Source organism: Drosophila miranda (genome assembly GCF_003369915.1).
Source record: "Drosophila miranda strain MSH22 chromosome Y unlocalized genomic scaffold, D.miranda_PacBio2.1 Contig_Y2_pilon, whole genome shotgun sequence".
NCBI classification, from domain to species: Eukaryota; Metazoa; Arthropoda; class Insecta; order Diptera; family Drosophilidae; genus Drosophila; species Drosophila miranda.
Window position 1 is genome coordinate 200871 of NW_022881614.1, and position 21355 is coordinate 222225.

The 21355-nt window shown below is 46.9% G+C and overlaps 2 protein-coding genes, 1 long non-coding RNA gene and 1 pseudogene across 3 annotated transcripts; 3 read left to right on the forward strand and 1 right to left on the reverse strand.

Annotated features, from left to right (window-relative positions):
• The first annotated feature begins 11845 nt into the window (after nt 1-11845).
• Nucleotides 11846-12531, forward strand: LOC117193375 (eukaryotic translation initiation factor eIF1-like). The gene has a single exon (XM_033398100.1). The coding sequence runs from the start codon at nt 11904-11906 to the stop codon at nt 12234-12236; it is 333 nt and encodes a 110-aa protein (XP_033253991.1). The 5' UTR covers nt 11846-11903; the 3' UTR covers nt 12237-12531.
• A 2745-nt stretch (nt 12532-15276) lies between these two features.
• LOC117193166 lies at nt 15277-16587 on the forward strand. Its single transcript, XR_004474524.1, has 4 exons — nt 15277-15425; nt 15483-15676; nt 15728-15935; nt 16026-16587. It is a non-coding gene; the product is annotated as an uncharacterized LOC117193166 (long non-coding RNA).
• On the reverse strand, nt 16506-17289 carry LOC117193165. The gene is made up of 3 exons (XM_033397894.1): nt 17064-17289; nt 16862-17002; nt 16506-16797 (listed from the first exon to the last, which is right to left on the reverse strand). The coding sequence occupies exons 1-3, from the start codon at nt 17217-17219 to the stop codon at nt 16732-16734; spliced, it is 363 nt and encodes a 120-aa protein (XP_033253785.1). The 5' UTR covers nt 17220-17289; the 3' UTR covers nt 16506-16731.
• Nucleotides 17290-17515: 226 nt separating this feature from the next.
• On the forward strand, nt 17516-21344 carry LOC117193163 (annotated as a pseudogene).
• Nucleotides 21345-21355: the final 11 nt, after the last annotated feature.

Here is a 21355-nt window from a genome sequence, read left to right on the forward strand (position 1 = left end):
GACGAGTTTGTTTCAAAATTTCGCCACACCCCCTTCCGCCCCCACCAAGGACGAAAATCTGGGGATGTTCAAAAATCTCAGAGACTATTAAGGCTAGAGTAACCAAATTTGGTATCCGCACTTCTGTTAGATCTCACTATAAAACGTATATCTCAGAATTTCGCCCCACCCCCTTCCGCCCCCACAAAAGACGAAAATCTGTTGCATCCACAATATTGCACATTCGAGAAAACTAAAAACGCAGAATCATAGATAATGACCATATCTATCAGATTGCTGAATCTGGATCAGATCGGATCATTTTTGTAGCCAAAAGCAAGAAATCAATTTTCAGTGGCTACGCAGCGCCTGACGTCACGCTCAGACTGATTTTCTGTCTCTCTCGCACGCACTCTTTGTCGTGTGGTTCAATATTAGCGGCGTCTGCCGCAGGAGAGCCATACTGACTTAGTATCGGGTATAGCTGTAGAGTTGCGGTGTCCGCAGCAACTCACAACGTTCCACCTCGTTTTGTCTTATTCTTGCTATTTTTATACCCGATACTCAAAATGAGTATTGGGGTATATTAGATTTAAGGTAAAAGTGGATGTGTGTAACGTCCAGAAGGAATCGTTTCCCCATAAAGTATATATATTCTTGATCAGCATCAATAGCCGAGTCGATTGAGCCCTGTCTGTCTGTCCGTCCGTCCGTCTGTCCGTCCCCTTCAGCGCCTAGTGCTCAAAGACTATAAGAGCTAGAGCAACGATGTCTTGGATCCAGACTTCTGTGATATGTCACTGCTACAAAAATATTTCAAAACTTCGCCCCGCCCACTTCCGCCCCCACAAAGGACGAAAGTCTGTGGCATCCACAATTTTAAAGATATGAGAAAACCAAAAACGTGGAATTGTAGAGAATGACCATATCTTTAAGACTGCGGAATCTGAATTGGATCGTATTATTATTATAGCCAGCATCAAGAAAACAATTTCATTTTTTCACGCCCTGTCTCTCTCTAACACACACGTATCATAGCCGGCTTTGCTTAGAGTAAAACATTAGCGCCTAGATCTCAGAGACTACAAAAGCTAGAGCAACCAAATTTGGTATCCAAAACTCCTAATATAACGGACCGAGACGAGTTTGTTTCAAAATTTCGCCACACCCCCTTCCGCCAAGGACGAAAATCTGGGGATATTCAAAAATCTCAGAGACTATTAAGGCTAGAGTAACCAAATTTGGTATCCGCACTCCTGTTAGATCTTACTATAAAACGTGTATCTCAAAATTTCGCCCCACCCCCTTCCGCCCACACAAAGGACGAAAATCTGTTGCATCTACAATATTGCACATTCGAGAAAACTAAAAACGCAGAATCCTAGATAATGACCATATCTATCAGATTGCTGAATCTGGATCAGATCAGATCATTTTTATAGCCAATAGGAGCAAATCAATTTGCAGTGGCTACGCAGCGCCCGACGTCACGCTCAGACTGATTTTCTGTCTCTCTCGCACGCACTCTTTGTCGTGTCGTTTAATATTAGCGGCGTCTGCCGGAGGAGAGCCATACTGACTTAGTATCGGGTATAACCGTAGAGTTGCGGTGTCCGCAGCAACTCACAACGTTCCCCCTCGTTTTTTTTTTTTAATATTTACAAACCCCGCTGCCACTTTAGAAAATGAATACCATCCAATGCTGTCGACCAGGCTTGGAATGCTACAATGGCGTCCAATGACATCTATTTGTAGCCTCTCTTCTCGTCGAACTTCGACTTCGAACCCGCTCTCCTTTCGACGAGGAAGTCTGACCTGGCTCTGACCCACTCTCTGATCCCAGGCCCTCTTTGCCGACTGTTAAAGAGAATTTCTCTTGCCTCTCGTCAGATGGTGACTAATTTTCGGCGGACCCCCAAAAACCCTAGGCCTCCTCACAGCAGCTACAAGCCTCACCGTACAACTCCCCCCTGCCAAGATCAGACTTGGGGTGCAGAAGGCTCACAAGGATGAACCGCTTGTCGCTGTTATTGGCGGATATCTTTCCCGTGGTATTTCCCAATGATTCGGCCCTGCAGATCTTCCAACTCATAAAGCGAATTTCCGAGCTTTCTCCGAACTCTAGCCTTCACGAAAGCGTGGTCAAGCTTAGCGTTGTATCCAGCTTGGAAGTTGATTTGCTTAAAATTCCTTCTATAAACTTCCTGCCCAACCTGGTATACTACCTCTCTTGATCTTAGATTATACTGCTTTTCATTACGAGCATTTTGCTTATCCATTACTTCACGTGCTATCTTCCTGACCAACTCCAAGGAATCCTCTTTTGTGAAAGCTACCGCCCTGTCTTACAACATCTCCAGCGATCTCAGCAAAGAGTAAGTGCCACCAGAAGTGATCATCTGCTGACCAAACACCATGTAATATGGCGTAGCGCCTACTCCCGAGTGGATGGACGATCTCAGCGCGCAACAAATGCTGCTTAAATTCTCGTCCCAATCTTTTTGATCCGGACGCACATACGCTCTGATGGCGGCAATCACTGAGCGATTGACTCTCTCGGAGGCATTTGCCTGTGGCGCGTGTACCGCTGTCAAGGTATGTGAGATACGGTGGCTTTTTAAAAGGCTTTGGAATTTTTCAGCCCTGAATTGGGATCCATTGTCGGACACTATGGTTTCGGGCACCCCGAAGGTATGAAAGAGATCCTCCCGCAAGTATTTGATAACTACATCAGCTGTCAGCTTCTTAACGGCTTTGAGGAAAACAAATTTAGAATAATGGTCTAACACGATAAAAATAGCGACGTGACCACTTCGAGACCTAGGATATGGACCAAGAAAATCAATGTAAAGTCGCTGAAAGAATCTTTGTGATTCGGCCGGCTTTCCCATGGGTGGCCGCAAAGTAAAGTTCGGCGCTTTTGTGGTCTTACATTCACTGCAATTGTTCACATAAGCTTTGACGTCGTTAACCAATCCTGGCCAAAAGTAGTACCTACGGACGCGCTCCAAGGTCTTATGAATACCCCCATGCGAGGCTAACGGATCATCATGTGACTGTTTTAAGATCTCGCTTATCAAATCCAATAATTTCCAGGCAAACGAGTCATGAAGTAAGTCGCCATTCGCATGCTCAGCTCTTCGGTAAACTAAGTTGTCGACCACTTTTACGTCTGGCAATCGTTCCTGGCTGCTCTCTACACGCTCCACCAATTCACGATACCCTGCCGCTCTGAAGTGAGGAGATTCTAGATCCACCAGAAGCCCATTACTCTTGTCTATCGCTGCGATCTCATCCTGGTGAACCCTTGACAATGCATCTGGGACTATGTTCTGGGTTCCCTTTCGGTGCTCGATGCTAAATCGGAAACCTTGCAATTTTAGTTCCCAGCGAGCTACCCTCGAGTGCAGATCATTTTGCGACATCAACCACTTCAGTGATGCATGATCCGTTATCACGGTGAATTGATGACCTTCGACATAAGCTCTGAACTTTTTATGCACACTAAGGCCGCCAGGCACTCTAGCTCGGTCACTGTATAATTGCGCTGGGCTTTATTCAGCTTTTTAGACACGAAAGCTATCGGCATTTCATCCCCTTCCTCCGTCTTCTGGACTAGTACACCCCCTACTCCCGTATTGCTCGCATCGCAATGTATATAGAAGGGCTTTCCAAAGTCAGGAGTTCTTAAAACTGGAGCCTTGCACAGCGTTTCTTTCAATTTCTCAAAGGCCTCTATTCCACCCTGGGACATGACGAATTTTTTTTTTTTGTTTTAGCAAGTCTGTTAAAGGGGCGGATAGCGAAGCAAAATCATGTATAAATTTCCTATACCACCCGGCCATTCCAAGGAAGCTCCTCAGGGCTCGGAGAGTTCTTGGGAGCGGAAACTTAGTAATAGCGGAAATCTTTTCCGGGTCTGTTTTAATACCGCCTTCGCCAATTACGTGACCTAGATATTTTACGGATTTCCTACAGAATCTGCTCTTCTCTATATTTATGGTCAGCCCTGCGTGACGGATGTGTTCTGCCACCGAACGCAGTACCTCAAGATGCGAGGGAAATGTGTCTGAAATGACAAGCAGGTCATCTAAGTAGACAAACACTTGATTTCGAAGAGCTGCGGGTATTACCTTATCCATGAGTCTGGACATGGTTTGTGAGGCGTTGCATAAACCAAAAGGCATGACCTTGTATTGGTACAACGGCCTCCCTGGTATGGTGAATGCAGTCTTGTCTCTCGACGCCACCTCCAACGGTATTTGCCAAAATGCATCTTTCAAGTCCAGGCTAGTTACATATTCTGCCTTGGGCAATCTACTCAAGATGCCATCAATTTGGGGCAACGGGTACGCATCTTTTTCTGTCACCGCGTTTACTTTTCGACTGTCTAGACAAAGACGAGCTTTCCCAGGCTTTTGGACCAGAACCACCGGAGAAGACCAAGCGCTTCGCGACTCCTCAATCACCCCTAATCTCAGCATCCTATCAACTACCCCGTACAGCAATTTCTCAGCCGGTGAGACTGAGAAATGTCTCTGCTTTACGGGCTTCGCATTCCCCACATCGATGGTATGACAAAGCATATCTGTCCTTCCCAGACCCGACACAGCGAAAGATGGAAATAGGGAAATCACCTGGTTTAACGCTGCCTCCTGAGCAGAAGTAAGTGTATGAACATCTGAACTCTCGCAAGTTTCGGAGATCTTCCATTCGGACGGTAATAATTTGAAAAGGGACCAAAAATCAATACCTAAATATAAATCTTGACTTAAATTAGGAATTATGAATAGCTCTATCGTTTTCGACTCCCCGCGGTACTCTATCTTAGTTGTTATCTTGCCTACTATTTGATGATTCTTTCCATCTGCCGTAAAAGCATTGGACGACACCACTTTAAATGGTTTCTTACTGCATACTACCTCCTTTGCCAATTGACCACCCACGCAACTCATTCCGGCGCCAGTATCTAGCAATCCTACTACGGTTCTATCCAGTAACTTGACCTCGGCATACGGCCTCTTATCTCCTCCTTTTTCCTTATTTCATTAATACATTTGAGAGATTTAAAATGGGCCTTAATTCTACGTGCATTTCTAGTTAATCTCCTTGACTTAACAATTTCCACTGGAGGTGCTAACTTCTTACCCTCTATCAAATTTATATGCCATCCCACTATCGGTGGCTCCGCCTCCCAAAAATCCCGAGAAGGCTCTTCTTGCGTTTTGCCACTTGCTACATCTAGTTTTGTTTCGCCGACCCCCTCTGCGGAACACTGGTCAGCCGACGAGACTCTGCCGTGTTCTCCTTGGTGTTTTTTTGACACTTTTTGCAAGATGGCTTATACGTGTTCGGCGCTCCGCAGCCAAAGCAGAATATTTTCCGTTTAGCAACGCAGTAGTGGTAACGGTGTCCTTCTTTTCGACAATTCCAACACACCAAGGATAAAGCTGCTATCTCCTCCCCAAACTCCGATTCCGAGAATTCTTCCGCATCCTCTCCCAAGGCTTCGTCCACTAGCTCCGAGATTTGCTTTCGAAATGGAGCAGGTTTTTGATAGCCATAAGTCCGACGCACCTCTTCCATAAAACATTCTCGCCTCCGACATATATCCCGTAGTGCTTCTATTGAGTCTATTTTCTGATTCAGGATCTCATGCTGTATTTCCGGCCGCAAATTTCGACGAACGATCTCGACCAGAGTTTTATGAGAAAGAGGCTGCTCTAACCTGTCAGTGAGCTTTTGGATTGCGTCAAAAAATACCTCGAAAGTCTCTTTTTCTCTTTGTTTCCTATCGCGAATCATCTGTCTGATGTCTACGTCCGTCCGGGACGTAGATCCATCCAGATCCATCCACCGCACTGAGCCAACTGTCTTGTGATACCTCCAATAAAAATCAGATGCTTTCCCTTCAAACAGAGTGTTTGCATTGCTGCACAACAGCATAAAGTTCCCTTCCAACGTTTGATGGGTAAGGGCCTCTACTCGGTATATAAATGAATCCACGCTTAAGGAGTCTGAGGCTCCCGAAAAGCGAAGCTTCCAATTATTCATTATATGACCCACCTTGTCAGGTCTCTGAGCTAAGTCAGATACTGCTGATCTAGAGAGCGAAGCCCGGAGTGGAGGGGTGTAAACTGCGCCCTGGTTCCCCTCGGGAATTTCTAGCAATTGGTCCAAAGAAGCGTTCCTATTCAGGCTCCCTACTGACGGCTGCGGAATTTTTCGCATTAGAAGCTAACCGAGCTTCGACAGTGGTACTTATCATTTGAGACATCTTCTCCGTCAGGTTGATAAGTAATTCATTCTGCATACCCCTAATAGCCGCCGTGATCTCCCTAGACACTTGATTTGAGCTAAGCGCTTGATTTGAAGTAGACGCTTGACCCTCCGACCCCGCTTGGGATTGCTTACTGCCTCCCGCGAGAACTGACTTTGTCTGCTGTCTAGTCTTGCCAGGCACCAGAGGAGGCTGACCAACCGTTGGGGCAATACAAACCGCATTGCAAACTGGACAGGTTGTTTGGGTCTTAAGGTGTGTTCGCATGCATGTTTTATGGAATTCATGCTGACAAGGAGTTCTATAAACATCTTCGGGGGCCATTGTGACTTTGCACAGCCTGCAACAGATTGCTGAGGCGCTTGCCTCTTCATCATCAGACCGATCCAAGCCCATCTCTCTTTTTATAGGTGTTTACTAAAAAAACTATCTGCTTAACTCTGAAATGATATGTATGTATGTTTTCTTATATATATGTAATGAAGAAAATTTAAAATAGAAATAAAATTTGAATATTAATTAAAAAAATTCTCAACTCAACAGTTTAAAACAAAAAAAAAATAAAACAAAACGAGGGGGAACGTTGTGAGTTGCTGCGGACACCGCAACTCTACAGTTATACCCGATACTTAGTCAGTATGGCTCTCCTCCGGCAGACGCCGCTAATATTGAACGACACGACAAAGAGTGCGTGCGAGAGAGACAGAAAATCAGTCTGAGCGTGACGTCGGGCGCTGCGTAGCCAGTGCAAATTGATTTGTTGCTTTTGGCTATAAAAATGATCTGATCTGATCCAGATTCAGCAATCTGATAGATATGATCATTATCTATGATTCTGCGTTTTTAGTTTTCTCGTATCCTCAATATTGTGGATGCAACAGATTTTCGTCCTTTGCGGGGGCGGAAGGGGGTGGGGCGAAATTTTGAGATATACGTTTTAAAGTGAGATCTAACAGGAGTGCGGATACCAATAGCCTTAATAGTCTCTGAGATTTGTGAATATCCCCAGATTTTCATCCTTTGCGGGGGCGGAAGGGGGTGTGGCGAAATTTTGAAACAAACTCGTCTCGGTCCGATACATTAGGAGTGTGGATACCAAATTTGGTTGCTCTAGCTTTTATAGTCTCTGAGATCTAGGCGCTAATGTTTTACTCTAAGCAAAGCCGGCTATGCTACGTGTGTGTTAGAGAGAGACAGGGCGAGAAAAAATGAAATTGTTTTCTTGATGCTGGCTATAATAATAAAACGATCCAATTCAGATTCCGCAGTCTTAAAGATATGGTCATTCTCTACAATTCTACGTTTTTAGTTTTTTCGTATCGTCGAAATTGTGGATGCCACAGACTTTCGTCCTTTGTGGGGCGGAAGTGGGCGGGGCGAAGTTTTGAAATATTTTTGTAGCAGTGACATATCACAGAAGTCTGGATCCAAAACATCGTTGCTCTAGCTCTTATAGTCTTTGAGCACTAGGCGCTGAATAAATCCTAATGGTTTGATCTCCCAGCTAGCCTGGCTCCCTGCAGAGCCTCTCTTAATTGTCCGAATTAATTCACCAAGTACAGCTAAAGAGGAAAATACTTTTTGGCAAGTTAGAACACCTAAGCCGTGGGCAGTGGTAATTCTACGTTCTGCGCACCTGCGTCCAACAGCGCTTATAGAAGCAGTGATCCAAACTGCCAAACAAAGATAAGACAATGCAAACTGAGGCACTTAATAAAATGAGCCGTGGACAGGAGTGCACTTAAGCTAAATGCATCACCAGTGAATCCATGACGGTTCAGTTATCAAGCACAACACCTAAAACGAAAGACAATGACTGCACTGGTGAACGGACAACGACAAGAATTCCTCAGCTGTTCATGAGGAGTGATGTTCGCCCACCCTACCTTGGTCTTGTTGTGCCCGATAACACATGATTTGCTACAAGACCCCTTATATCATGGGGGACCTACAGGGGCTTGCTGCAGGAGATCAAACACTATTGCTTCTACTCAAACATTATAAACATTTATTAATTGCTTATGACTAAAATTCTTGATCCCTTGTAATTAAGTTTATTCATTAGTTTCTCCCTTCCCCGAGTATTGGCTACGACTTAATTATACCCGATACTCAAAATGAGTATTGGGGTATTTTAGATTTGTGGTAAAAGTGGATGTGTGTAAAGTCCAGAAGGAATCGTTTCCGACCCCATAAAGTATACATATTCTTGATCAGCATCAATAGCCGAGTCGATTGGGCCCTGTCTGTCTGTCTGTCTGTCCGTCTGTCCGTCTGTCCGTCCGTCCGTCTGTCCGTCCCCTTCAGCGCCTAGTGCTCAAAGACTATAAGAGCTAGAGCAACGATGTTTTGGATCCAGACTTCTGTGATATGTCACTGCTACAAAAATATTTCAAAACTTCGCCCCGCCCACTTCCGCCCCCACAAAGGACGAAAGTCTGTGGCATCCACAATTTCGACGATACGAAAAAACTAAAAACGTAGAATTGTAGAGAATGACCATATCTTTAAGACTGCGGAATCTGAATTGGATCGTTTTATTATTATAGCCAGCATCAAGAAAACAATTTCATTTTTTCTCGCCCTGTCTCTCTCTAACACACACGTAGCATAGCCGGCTTTGCTTAGAGTAAAACATTAGCGCCTAGATCTCAGAGACTATAAAAGCTAGAGCAACCAAATTTGGTATCCACACTCCTAATGTATCGGACCGAGACGAGTTTGTTTCAAAATTTCGCCACACCCCCTTCCGCCCCCGCAAAGGATGAAAATCTGGGGATATTCACAAATCTCAGAGACTATTAAGGCTATTGGTATCCGCACTCCTGTTAGATCTCACTTTAAAACGTATATCTCAAAATTTCGCCCCACCCCCTTCCGCCCCCACAAAGGACGAAAATCTGTTGCATCCACAATATTGAGGATACGAGAAAACTAAAAACGCAGAATCATAGATAATGATCATATCTATCAGATTGCTGAATCTGGATCAGATCAGATCATTTTGATAGCCAAAAGGAACAAATCAATTTGCACTGGCTACGCAGCGCCCGACGTCACGCTCAGACTGATTTTCTGTCTCTCTCGCACGCACTCTTTGTCGTGTCGTTCAATTTTAGCGGCGTCTGCCGGAGGAGAGCCATACTGACTAAGTATCGGGTATAACTGTAGAGTTGCGGTGTCCGCAGCAACTCACAAGGCCCCACCCTTTTCCGCCCCCACAAAAGACGAAAATCTGTTGCATCCACAATATTGCACATTCGAGAAAACTAAAAACGCAGAATCATAGATAATGACCATATCTATCAGATTGCTGAATCTGGATCAGATCAGATAATTTTTATAGGCAAAAGGAACAAATCAATTTGCACTGGCTACGCAGCCCCGACGTCACGCTAAGACTGATTTTCTGTCTCTCTCGCACGCACTCCTTGTCGTGTCGTTTAATATTAGCGGCGTCTGCCGGAGGAGAGCCATACTGACTTAGTATCGGGTATAACTGTAGAGTTGCGGTCTCCGCAGCAACTCACAACGTTCCCCCTCGTTTTTATATACCGACCTGTCAAACTCGCCAAACTACATCACCAGTATCTGATCAATGTGGCTACAGTGCTACAATCAAAATTCCGATCATCCTTGATATGATTTAAAAACAAAACGAGTGTTTTTTTATACCCGATACTCAAAATGAGTATTGGAGTATATTAGATTTGTGGTAAAAGTGGATGTGTGTAACGTCCAGAAGGAATCGTTTCCGACCCCATAAAGTATATATATTCTTGATTAGCATCAATAGCCGAGTCGATTGAGCCCGTCTGTCTGTCCGTCCGTCCGTCCGTCCCCTTCAGCGCCTAGTGCTCAAAGACTATAAGAGCTAGGGCAACGATGTTTTGGATCCAGACTCCTGTGATATGTCACTGCTAAAAAAATATTTCAAAACTTCGCCCCGCCCACTTCCGCTCCCACAAAGGACGAAAATCTGTGGCATCCACATATTTAAAGATATGAGAAAACCAAAAACGCAGAATCGGTGAGGATGACCATATCTTCTACAGTGCAAAATCTGAACCAGATCGTATAATGATTATAGCCAGAATCAAGAAAACAATTTCATTCTTTCTCGCTCTGTCTCTCTCTAACACACAGGTTTCATGGTCGGTTTTGTCAATTGCAAAATATGAGTTCAAGGATCTCAGAACCCATAAGAGCCAGAGCAACCAAATTTGGTATCCACACTCCTGTGATATCGGACCTTGACCGTTTCGTGTCCAAATTTCGCCACACCCCCTTCCGCCCCCGCAAAGGACGAAAATCTGGGGCATCCACAAATCGCAGAGATTATTAAGGCTAGAGTAACCAAATTTGGTATCCGCACGTCTGTTAGATCTCACTATAAAACGTTTATCCAAGAATTTCGCCCCACCCCCTTCCGCCCCCACAAAAGACGAAAATCTGTTGCATCCACAATATTGCACATTCGAGAAAACTAAAACGCAGAATCATAGATAATGACCATATCTATCAGATTGCTGAATCTGGATCAGATCGGATCATTTGTGTAGCCAAAAGCAAGAAATCAATTTTCAGTGGCTACGCAGCGCCCGACGTCACGCTCAGACTGATTTTCTGTCTCTCTCGCACGCACTCTTTGTCGTGTGGTTCAATATTAGCGGCGTCTGCCGCAGGAGAGCCATACTGACTTAGTATCGGGTATAACTGTAGAGTTGCGGTGTCCGCAGCAACTCACAACGTTCCACCTCGTTTTATTTTTATACCCGATACTCAAAATGAGTATTGGGGTATATTAAATTTGTGGTAAAAGTGGATGTGTGTAACGTCCAGAAGGAATCGTTTCCGACCCCATAAAGTATATATATTCTTGATCAGCATCAATAGCCGAGTCGATTGAGCCCTGTCTGTCTGTCCGTCTGTCCGTCCGTCCGTCCGTCCGTCCGTCCGTCCGTCCGTCCGTCCCCTTCAGCGCCTAGTGCTCAAAGACTATAAGAGCTAGAGCAACGATGTTTTGGATCCAGACTTCTGTGATATGTCACTGCTACAAAAATATTTCGAAACTTCGCCCCGCCCACTTCCGCCCCACAAAGGACGAAAATCTGTGGCATCCACATTTTTAAAGAAACTATAAAGCCAAAAACGCAGAATCGTAGAGGATGACTATATGTTTTAGAGTGTAAAATCTCAACCAGATCGTATAATTATTATAGCCAGAATCAAGAAAACAATTTCATTCTTTCTCGCTCTGTCTCTCTCTAACACACAGGTTTCAGGGTCGGCTTTGCCAATTGCAAAATATGAGTTCAAGGATCTCAGAACCTATAAGAGCCAGAGCAACCAAATTTGGTATCCACACTCCTGTGATATCGGACCTTGACCGTTTCGTGTCCAAATTTCGCCACACCCCCTTCCGCCCCCGCAAAGGACGAAAATCTGGGGCATCCACAAATCTCAGAGACTATTAAGGCTAGAGTAACCAAATTTGGTATCCGTACTTCTGTTAGATCTCACTATAAAACGTATATCTCAGAATTTCGCCCCACCCCCTTCCAAAAAATATTACTTCTTTTAATTTCTGGGAAAGGGTTCGATTATTGTATCGTGTATTTTTCACGCACGACTATTAACGGAAATGTCGATCCAAAACCTAAACACTCGCGATCCCCTTGCGGATGCCTCAAAGGGCAACGACGACGATGTCCAGGATGGACTCATCCACATCCGCATCCAGCAGCGCACTGGTCGCAAAACTTTGACCACTGTCCAGGGTCTGTCGCAGGAGTACGACCTCAAGAAAATCGTGCGGAGCTGCAAGAAGGAGTTTGCCTGCAACGGCACTATCCTCGAGCACCAGGAGTACGGGGAGGTGATACAGCTCCAAGGCGATCAACGGGAGAACATTTGCCAGTGGCTGACTAAGATCGGATTGGCCAAGGTCAATCAACTGAAGTTCCATGGATTTTAAGGGCGGAGCGGATGGGATGGGATAATTACAAGTTTTAGTCTCCAACAGTTCAACAATCAGTCTGCCATCTAAATGAGATTCTACAATCAAGGACTCTACAAAAGTACACCAATCTACAATCTACACCTTCAATCAATCTACAATAGAAGAGAAGAGGCTGTGTTAGGCAGAAACAGAAAAACGGCAGGAGGAATAGATCACATCACATACGAGATGCTGAGTGCTCTTAACACTAGTATAAAGACAGAACTTGTACATTTTTACAACCGTCGAGTGGCTATGTGCGATTTTCCAGTCGAATGGAGATCTATCAGAATGGTACCAATACCGAAAAAAAAACATGGATCTGACTGACTTAAAACATTTTCGACCCATATCCCTCATTTCGGTTCTAGCCAAGACAGTAAATGGCATGGTGAAAGCCAGGCTGGAAAAGCATATACAAGAAAACAAGATTATACCCTACAGATCTTATGCATACCAAAACGAGGGGAACGTTGTGAGTTGCTGCGGAGACCGCAACTCTACAGTTATACCCGATACTAAGTCAGTATAGCTCTCCTCCGGCAGACGCCGCTAATATTAAACGACACGACAAGGAGTGCGTGCGAGAGAGACAAAAAATCAGTCTTAGCGTGACGTCGGTGGCTGCGTAGCCAGTGCAAATTGATTTGTTCCTTTTGCCTATAAAAATTATCTGATCTGATCCAGATTCAGCAATCTGATAGATATGGTCATTATCTATGATTCTGCGTTTTTAGTTTTCTCGAATGTGCAATATTGTGGATGCAACAGATTTTCGTCCTTTGTGGGGGCGGAAAAGGGTGGGGCGAAATTCTGAGATATACGTTTTATAGTGAGATCTAACAGAAGTGCGGATACCAATTTGGTTACTCTAGCCTTAATAGTCTCTGAGATTTGTGGATGCCCCAGATTTTCGTCCTTTGCGGGGGCGGAAGGGGGTGTGGCGAAATTTGGACACGAAACGGTAAAGGTCCGATATCACAGGAGTGTGGATACCAAATTTGGTTGCTCTGGCTCTTATATGTTCTGAGATCCTTGAACTCATATTTTGCAATTGGCAAAGCCGACCATGAAACCTGTGTGTTAGAGAGAGACAGAGCGAGAAAGAATGAAATTGTTTTCTTGATTCTGGCTATAATAATTATACGATCTGGTTCAGATTTTACACTCTAGAACATATAGTCATCCTCTACGATTCTGCGTTTTTGGTTTTATCGTATCTTTAAAAATGTGGATGCCACAGATTTTCGTCCTTTGTGGGGGCGGAAGTGGGCGGGGCGAAGTTTTGAAATATTTTTGTAGCAGTGACATATCACAGAAGTCTGGATCCAAAACATCGTTGCTCTAGATCTTATAGTCTTTGAGCACTAGGCGCTGAAGGGGACGGACGGACGGACGGACGGACGGACGGACGGACGGACAGACGGACAGACAGACAGGGCTCAATCGACTCGGCTATTGATGCTGATCAAACGATTCCTTCTGGACGTTACAGATGGGGGTGCCACCTGACACAAGCAAACACGAAATTTTTGTCCTCGCTGGTGTAATGCCACCTGTTTTCAGGGCGAAATGGCTTACAGCCAAAGAACTGCTTAAAATTAAAAGGTTCAATCCAACAATGTTTGACGAGCTAATACGCTCAAAAGCGGATACGAGTTACACACGTACTTTAAGAGAATTTAATTCCATCTTTGTAAACACTCAAGACTGCGATAGTGTTAACACATGTAACAAAATCCATGTATTAGATACATTTTTAACTAATGGTAAAGAAGAATACTCGAATGAAGAAATAAAAACTATATTTTATGAGATTCCGAACAAGTACAGAAAGGACGACTGGAACATTCTATCAACAGATGCCTCAGTTACAGAAAGTACATGTGGCATAGGAATAGTAGAATGGACTAGTGGAAATATCCACAAGTACAAAATAGAAAACAGATTATCCTCAGTAGGTGCCGAACTCGTAGGCCTTAAAAAGGCCTGCGAACTATGTCTTAAAAATAATTACAACGAGGGGGAACATTGTGAGTTGCTGCGGACACCGCAACTCTACAGTTATACCCGATACTTAGTCAGTATGGCTCTCCTCCGGCAGACGCAGCTAATATTAAACAACACGACAAAGAGTGCGTGCGAGAAAGACAGAAAATCAGTCTGAGCGTGACGTCGGGCGCTGCGTTGCCAGTGCAAATTGATTTGTTCCTTTTGGGTATAAAAATGATCCGATCTGATCCAGATTCAGCAGTCTGATAGATATAATCATTATCTATGATTCTGCGTTTTTAGTTTTCTCGAATCTGCAATATTTTGGATGCAACAGATTTTCGTCCTTTGTGGGGGCGGAAGGGGGTGGGGCGAAATTCTGAGATATACGTTTTATAGTGAGATCTAACAGAAGTGCGGATACCAAATTTGGTTACTCTAGCCTTAATTGTCTCTGAGATTTGTGGATGCCCCAGATTTTCGTCCTTTGCGGGGGCGAAAGGGGGTGTGGCGAAATTTGGACACGAAACGGTCAAGGTCCGATATCACAGGAGTGTGGATACCAAATTGGGTTGCTCTGGCTCTTATAGGTTCTGAGATCCTTGAACTCATATTTTGCAATTGGCAAAACCGACCATGAAACCTGTGTGTTAGAGAGAGACAGAGCGAGAAAGAATGAAATTGTTTTCTTGATTCTGGCTATAATAATTATACGATCTGGTTCAGATTTTGCACTCTAGAAGATATAGTCATCTTCTACGATTCCAAATTTTTAGTTTTATACTATCTTTAAAAATGTAGATGCCACAGATTTTCGTCCTTTGTGGGGGCGGAAGTGGGCGGGGCGAAGTTTTGAAATATTTTTGTAGCAGTGACATATCACAGAAGTCTGGATCCAAAATATCGTTGCTCTAGCTCTTATAGTCTTTGAGCACTTTGAGGGTCGGAAACGATTCCTTCTGGACGTTACACACATCCACTTTTACCACAAATCTAATATACCCCAATACTCATTTTGAGTATCGGGTATAACAAAAAAATTGTATTTTTGTGGGGGAGATTTTCCCGTTTACGGCTGTTTTAAAGACCGGCGGCGCCCTTTGCAGCAGCTGTGGCCCACTACTCGCCCGCAAACCACCCCGGAGGTGCTCTAAATGAAGTGTTCATCAACAAGTAAGTGGCACAAGAGCAAATCGGGCAAAGAATTTCGAACCATTAATACGACCACAGAGCAGACCATCGCTGAAACTGGCCTGAAAACTGGGAATCACACTGGCTAACGGCAACACCAACGTTCGGTGGAGCCGGCGCTGCTCCGGCCAATCACGCAGATGTCGACAACGACGTGCCCTGCATCTCCCCCAGCTAGGACAGACTGCCCGAATGTGCCGCTGCCGGTGTCCAGCAAGAATATCCGTGCCCAGGTGAAGCTCTCTCTCCTATTTAGCTGTGTTCTAACACGTTTCCTCTTTAAGCTCCCTGGGCGAACTCGCAGAAGCCTCGCAACATTGCCGTGCATGCCATGAAAGCGAGGCGTCTGCTCATCTCGACAAATGTTGGCAGCCATCAGGCCATCATTCGGGCGCGAGTCGATGGCAATGAGCGTATGGAGCTGGAAGAAGTCACGGCGCTGGACCTGGATCAACAGTCCGAAGAAGTTGTAAACATCAATGGAAAGAACAAGTAAGCAACCATATTGGACACCTCTGGACACGTGTTATCTCCTGTTCCCTCTCTAAAAAAAAACCCCTTGCTTCCATGCATATCGCGCAGGTGAACAACATTGCCGCCTAGGAGGATTTATGCACTGGCTGGGCGACAAGACCGGACTGGAGAGGATCAACGGAGAGCGTCGTTCCGTGGAGCTGCATCGTCTGTCGCAGTTTACCGACATCCGGGCCGTGTGAACACTGGATGCGAAAGTCGCACAAATTGTTTCCACAACTGCATAGCCAGCGGGGTGTGACACACAGTACTCACGACGTTTGCTCGTGCCCCCAGGACAAGGAGAACTACGGCGTGTATCCGGCCAGATAATTTTAAGTAGCGGGAGTAGTGACATAAACAACGACTGTATATCCGCCTTCTGGCGCTGTGACGAAAGGACTGCAGGGCGGATCACTTCAGCTGACAGTCGGCCGAGGGCAGCGACAAGGCTCTAATCAGCGATGGTACCACCTGGACAATGTCCACGATGAGGCCGACTGCTGCAAGCGGCCAGGAGAACTTCATACTGACATGACAGTTTATTAATTCAGTTATAGTATTTATGTGGCAGTCCAATCGAATGTAGAAAGTATTCTAACTAATGCATAAATTATCGTAAATGTCGTAAGACTCAGTTCCCATCTGAATACTTAAGGAAAAGGCTAGAGGGTTAGGCGAGGGGGATCCACTGGCGAAGATATTCGGTGATCTTCCATTGCATCTCCTGCAGGTAATCCGTGAGATATAGATGGTGCAGGAGCGGGGACTTTTGCTACATCCTCTGGATGACACACCCCTTGAAGGAGTTCAGTCTCACATCGATTTCACCATCTTCCAGCTAAAGAAGAAGAACAATGGGAATGGGACTTCCGAAGGCGAGACCTCTCACTGATTTTACTCACCGCGTTGAAGGCATAGATATCCTGGTAGCAGGATGGAGATATGCAGTGCCTTATGCAGTTGATCTTGGGCACGCCCACGTTGAGATTGACACACTGGGTATGCTGCTCGCAGGCCACCTCCTGTTCGTGGTAGGTTATTTCCTGTTTGTCAAAGACGTGAACGATTCAGCCCGGAGAAAAATCAATAGCCTCGTGGACGCACATTCTTACTCGTCTCCTTGTAGGCGTACTCTGGAAATTGGAACGTGGCAGTCTTCGGGAACATCTTGCCACTCAATCCGGGCATCTCCTTGTAACCGTGTGTACATTTCAGTAAAATTACAGAGAGAACAAAACAGATATTCACAGCACGTTTCATTTTCCCGTTACTTGTTTGGTTGAATTAATGGTGACGACACAGAACAGCCCAATCAGGGATGAATTCGGTATGGAAAAACGATAAGAAATCATCCCGTTTGTGTTTTTGGTGCTGTTAGTACTAAGATTCGAAAATTGGAACGCCGATTAATACTAACCAATGCTATTTTACCGAAACGAGCGAAATATAGAAATATTTACATATATGTTTTGTCGAATTTTTTAAACCTTTACCTGATTATTTGTTATCGATCTATCTATCATCCCTAATGCTAGTGACGCTATCGATATCAATATTCAAGAAGAAGCAGCACGCGCCGTATAGTTTTGTCAATAATTTTGCATTGCATTTCATCTTATAAACGTTGGAAGTGGGGCGGAAGAAGATTGCAATGGCAACGGGAACAGCAACGACGACTACTGCGGTCGAGCAGCTGGTAGCCCAGACCCTGCAGGCGGCCACAACCCCCAGCCACGAGATTGTGCAAAAGGCCGAAGCCCAACTTAGCGAATGGGAGCAGCAGCCGGGGTTCTTTCCCACGATAGCCAGGCTGAGCGTGAAGCTGCCCGGAAGCGCGCAAGGCAGCGCGGTTGACGCGGAGGTGGCGCTGAAAGTCCGCTGGATGGCAGCCGTTTACCTTAAGAACGGCATCGAGCGCTTCTGGAGGCCTAATTCGCGGCAGGAGCTGCCGGCCGAGCAGAAGCAGCAGATACGAGACGTCCTGCTGCAGCACTACGACGCGGAAGAAGTGCCCCAGGTGGCACTGCAGGTGGCCGTGCTGTTTGGGCGCCTTGCTCGCACCGACTACCCACGCTTCTGGCCCGATCTGCTGCCCACGCTGATGAAGCAGCTGCAGGCGTGCAGCAGCGAGACGGACGCTGCACTGCAACAGAGAATTCTCTTAGTCCTACACTACGTCATTAAAGCCCTGGCCTCGCGACGCCTCATGGCCGAGCAGCGGGCCTTCGAGGAGCTGGGCAGCCAGATCTTTAGCTACTTGGCGTGGGACATCTGGGCCACTCTGACCGGCCGCTTCCTGCAGCAGGTAAAGAGCGGCGAGGAGGCTCAGGCCCTCAGCGCACTGCAGCGGGCCTATATTGTGATGCGATCCCTCAGGAAATTGATTGTCTACGGATGCTCCAAGCCGTACAAGTCCACTGACCACATGAATTTCGTTGAGCAGCTGTTTCAGCGCCTGCGCCAGTGCCTGGAGCTGCGCTACGAGCTGCGCATGGGACCAGGCCCGGCCAGAGCCTCGCAACTGATAAGCGAGCTGGAGCGCTTTATCCTGAAGATGATGAAGGCGCTGAACGAACTGGTGGAGCGGCACTCCATATCCTTTGCCCGATTTGTGTCTGTGGCCCTGGAGTTTAGTTTCCACTATGTGTTCCACGAGGGCACCGCCCTCATCTTTGACGCCGGCGACCGCATCAACTTTACCAACTTTGCCATTCAGGCTCTGAACATGCTTAAGGGCATCATGTTGAGCGGCAACGACAGCATCTGTGCCCCCGCGGCCACGGAGCTGGCGACAGGAACCGGAGCTGGGTCTAGCCTGGAGGACGAACTGCTCGCCACGGCTGCCCAGAGCAACGCCAAGTTCTTCACCGTGGAGCGGGTGACGTACATCTGCGAGAAGATCGTGACCCACTACTTCCTGCTCACCCAGCAGGAGCTGGAGGAGTGGCAGCAGGACCTCGAGGATTACGACCAAGACGACGGCGGCGGCGACGCCTGGAAATACGCCCTACGACCTAGCGTGGAAACGCTCTATTTCACATGTTTCACCCAGCACTCGACGGTAATGATAGGCGAGGTCCTGAAGTTCGTCCGCCGGGCACAGCAGCTGCAGCTCTCGCCGGATTCCGACCTCAAAGCCATCCTACTAAAGGACGCCATCTACAATGCGGTGGGTCAGGCGGCGTTTCATTTCTTTAACCAGCTGGACTTTGGCTCCTGGTTGACCTCCCAGCTGCTGGCGGAGCTGCGCATCGAAGCCCCCAACTTTCGAATTCTCAGACGCCGCATCATCTGGATGGTGGGACACTGGGTGGGCGTACAGCTACCGCGGGAGCTGCGTCCGCTAGCCTACGAGGCGTGCCTTCACCTGCTGCGTCCCCAGGAGGACATGCCCACACGACTGGCCGCCGCCCGGACCCTGAACCTGCTGTTAGACGATTTTGAGTTCATGCCGGAGGCCTTCCACCCGTACTTCTCGCCGTTGTTCGAGGCTCTTTTCTTGCTGCTGCACGAGGCCGGCGAGTGCGACACCAAGATCGTTGTCCTGGGCACCATGACACTGCTGGTGGAAAAGATGAGCGAGTACATCGAACCGCAGGCCCTGCAATTCATCGCCTACCTTCCCCTGCTGTGGCGTGAGAGCGAGAAGTACGACATATTGCGCTGCGCCATCATCGGCACCTTGGAGCAGCTGGTTCGCACCATCCGAGATGTGCCCGAGCCCATGAAACCCTTCCTCTACAGCGTCATCAGGCTGAGCACTGACCTCCAGGTGAGTAACTCTTTGGGAAGGGAATTAGTATATAGTAGTGGTAGAGGGAATTATCAGTGTACTTTGTTCTAAACTTCGACGAACCAGCAAGATATAAACCCCAGTACGATAATGGCCTTATCTAACATGGTATAAATGTGTTCAGGAACACCAAGATCATCAACCAGGGTAATTCGCTTAAGAGAACCCCTCAAAAGACGTAAGGAAACAAAAAAGGGGGTAACAAATTTGCACACACTATGACTGAAAATTATTGAGATTGCAAGAGAAAGTGAAATGAATTGCTGTATGCTCGACACAGAGCATCATCAGCATACATGAGTGCTTGAGAGTTTGTTAATAATATATGTACCTCTGCTTATAATATACCTCTTTACTGCAATTCTTTACGTCAGACTAATGTGATTCATTCCATCATGCAGCAACACTCTCACGTCTACCTCATCGAGGATGGAATCAACCTGTGGCTGGCTGTGATTGGAAATTCGACTGTCCTGACCCCCGAACTGCTGGCACTGTGCGACCACCTACTGCCCATCATCGAGATGTCGTCGGAGAACCTTCGGACTGTGCTCCAGCTCATCCACGCGTACATCCTGCTGGACGCCCAGGCCTACCTGAGTAGGTACGGCGAGGCGTTCGTGGACTATTGTAGACGTTCCTTCGAGGACATCCGCGTTGAGGGCATCATCGCCATGCTGCGGATCTTCGAGACCTGCCTCAAGACGGACGCGTCGATGGGATTGCGATTGGTGCGCCCCGCCCTGCCCTTCGTCTTCCAGCAGGTGTGCCTCAAGCAGGAGTACCCCATGACCATGGGCTGGTACCTAACCATTGTGGCTAGGACGCTGCTCATCGACCAAGCCGTATTCATGTCGGTGGTGCAGCAACTGCCCCACACGGACGCTCTGGCCCGCATCCTGGACGTGTGGATCGAGATGTTTCCCATGGTGCCGGACACTCACGCCGAGAAGAGAAAGCTCTTCTGCCTGGCCTTCGCCTCGATTTTCGGAAACAACGACCTGCTGCTAGCCCGCCTGCCACACATCCTCCAGCTGGTGGACGAGACGCTCGGCGAGGTCATGGATAATCAATTCGCGGTAGCTGAGGATGGCGCCGACAGGACCACGCCTCGTTAATACGACTCCCTGGTCATCCACGACGAGCACGAACTGGACGAGTTGCAGCAGCAGCTATGTACGGAAGACTTCCATTCGAAGGGCTACCCGCCAAGACGTACCACGACGACCGCCACCGGCAGCTGGTGCTCAAGGACCCCGTCTACAAGATACCCCTCACCGAATACCTCAAGTGGCAGCTGCAGGCGCTCCAGTCGCAGCTGGGCTCCACCCGCTACGAGCAGCTGCTCCGAAGCGTCGTCCCGGAGGTGCTCGAACGAATCACCATGTACATAGAGCAGACGGTGCCCAAGGCCTGCGTGGTGTGCGCTGGCGGAGGAGGTGGTGACGGCTCAGGAGCAGAGGCTCCCAATGAGGCTGAGCCGGTAGAGTCCGGCTGATGCTCTACGCAACTCGAGCATTGCTGTGCTTCGAAAGCTTTTTACGCTAAGTTATTAATGTATTTTGTATTGACTTATATATTTTTAATTGTTAGCCATGTCAAT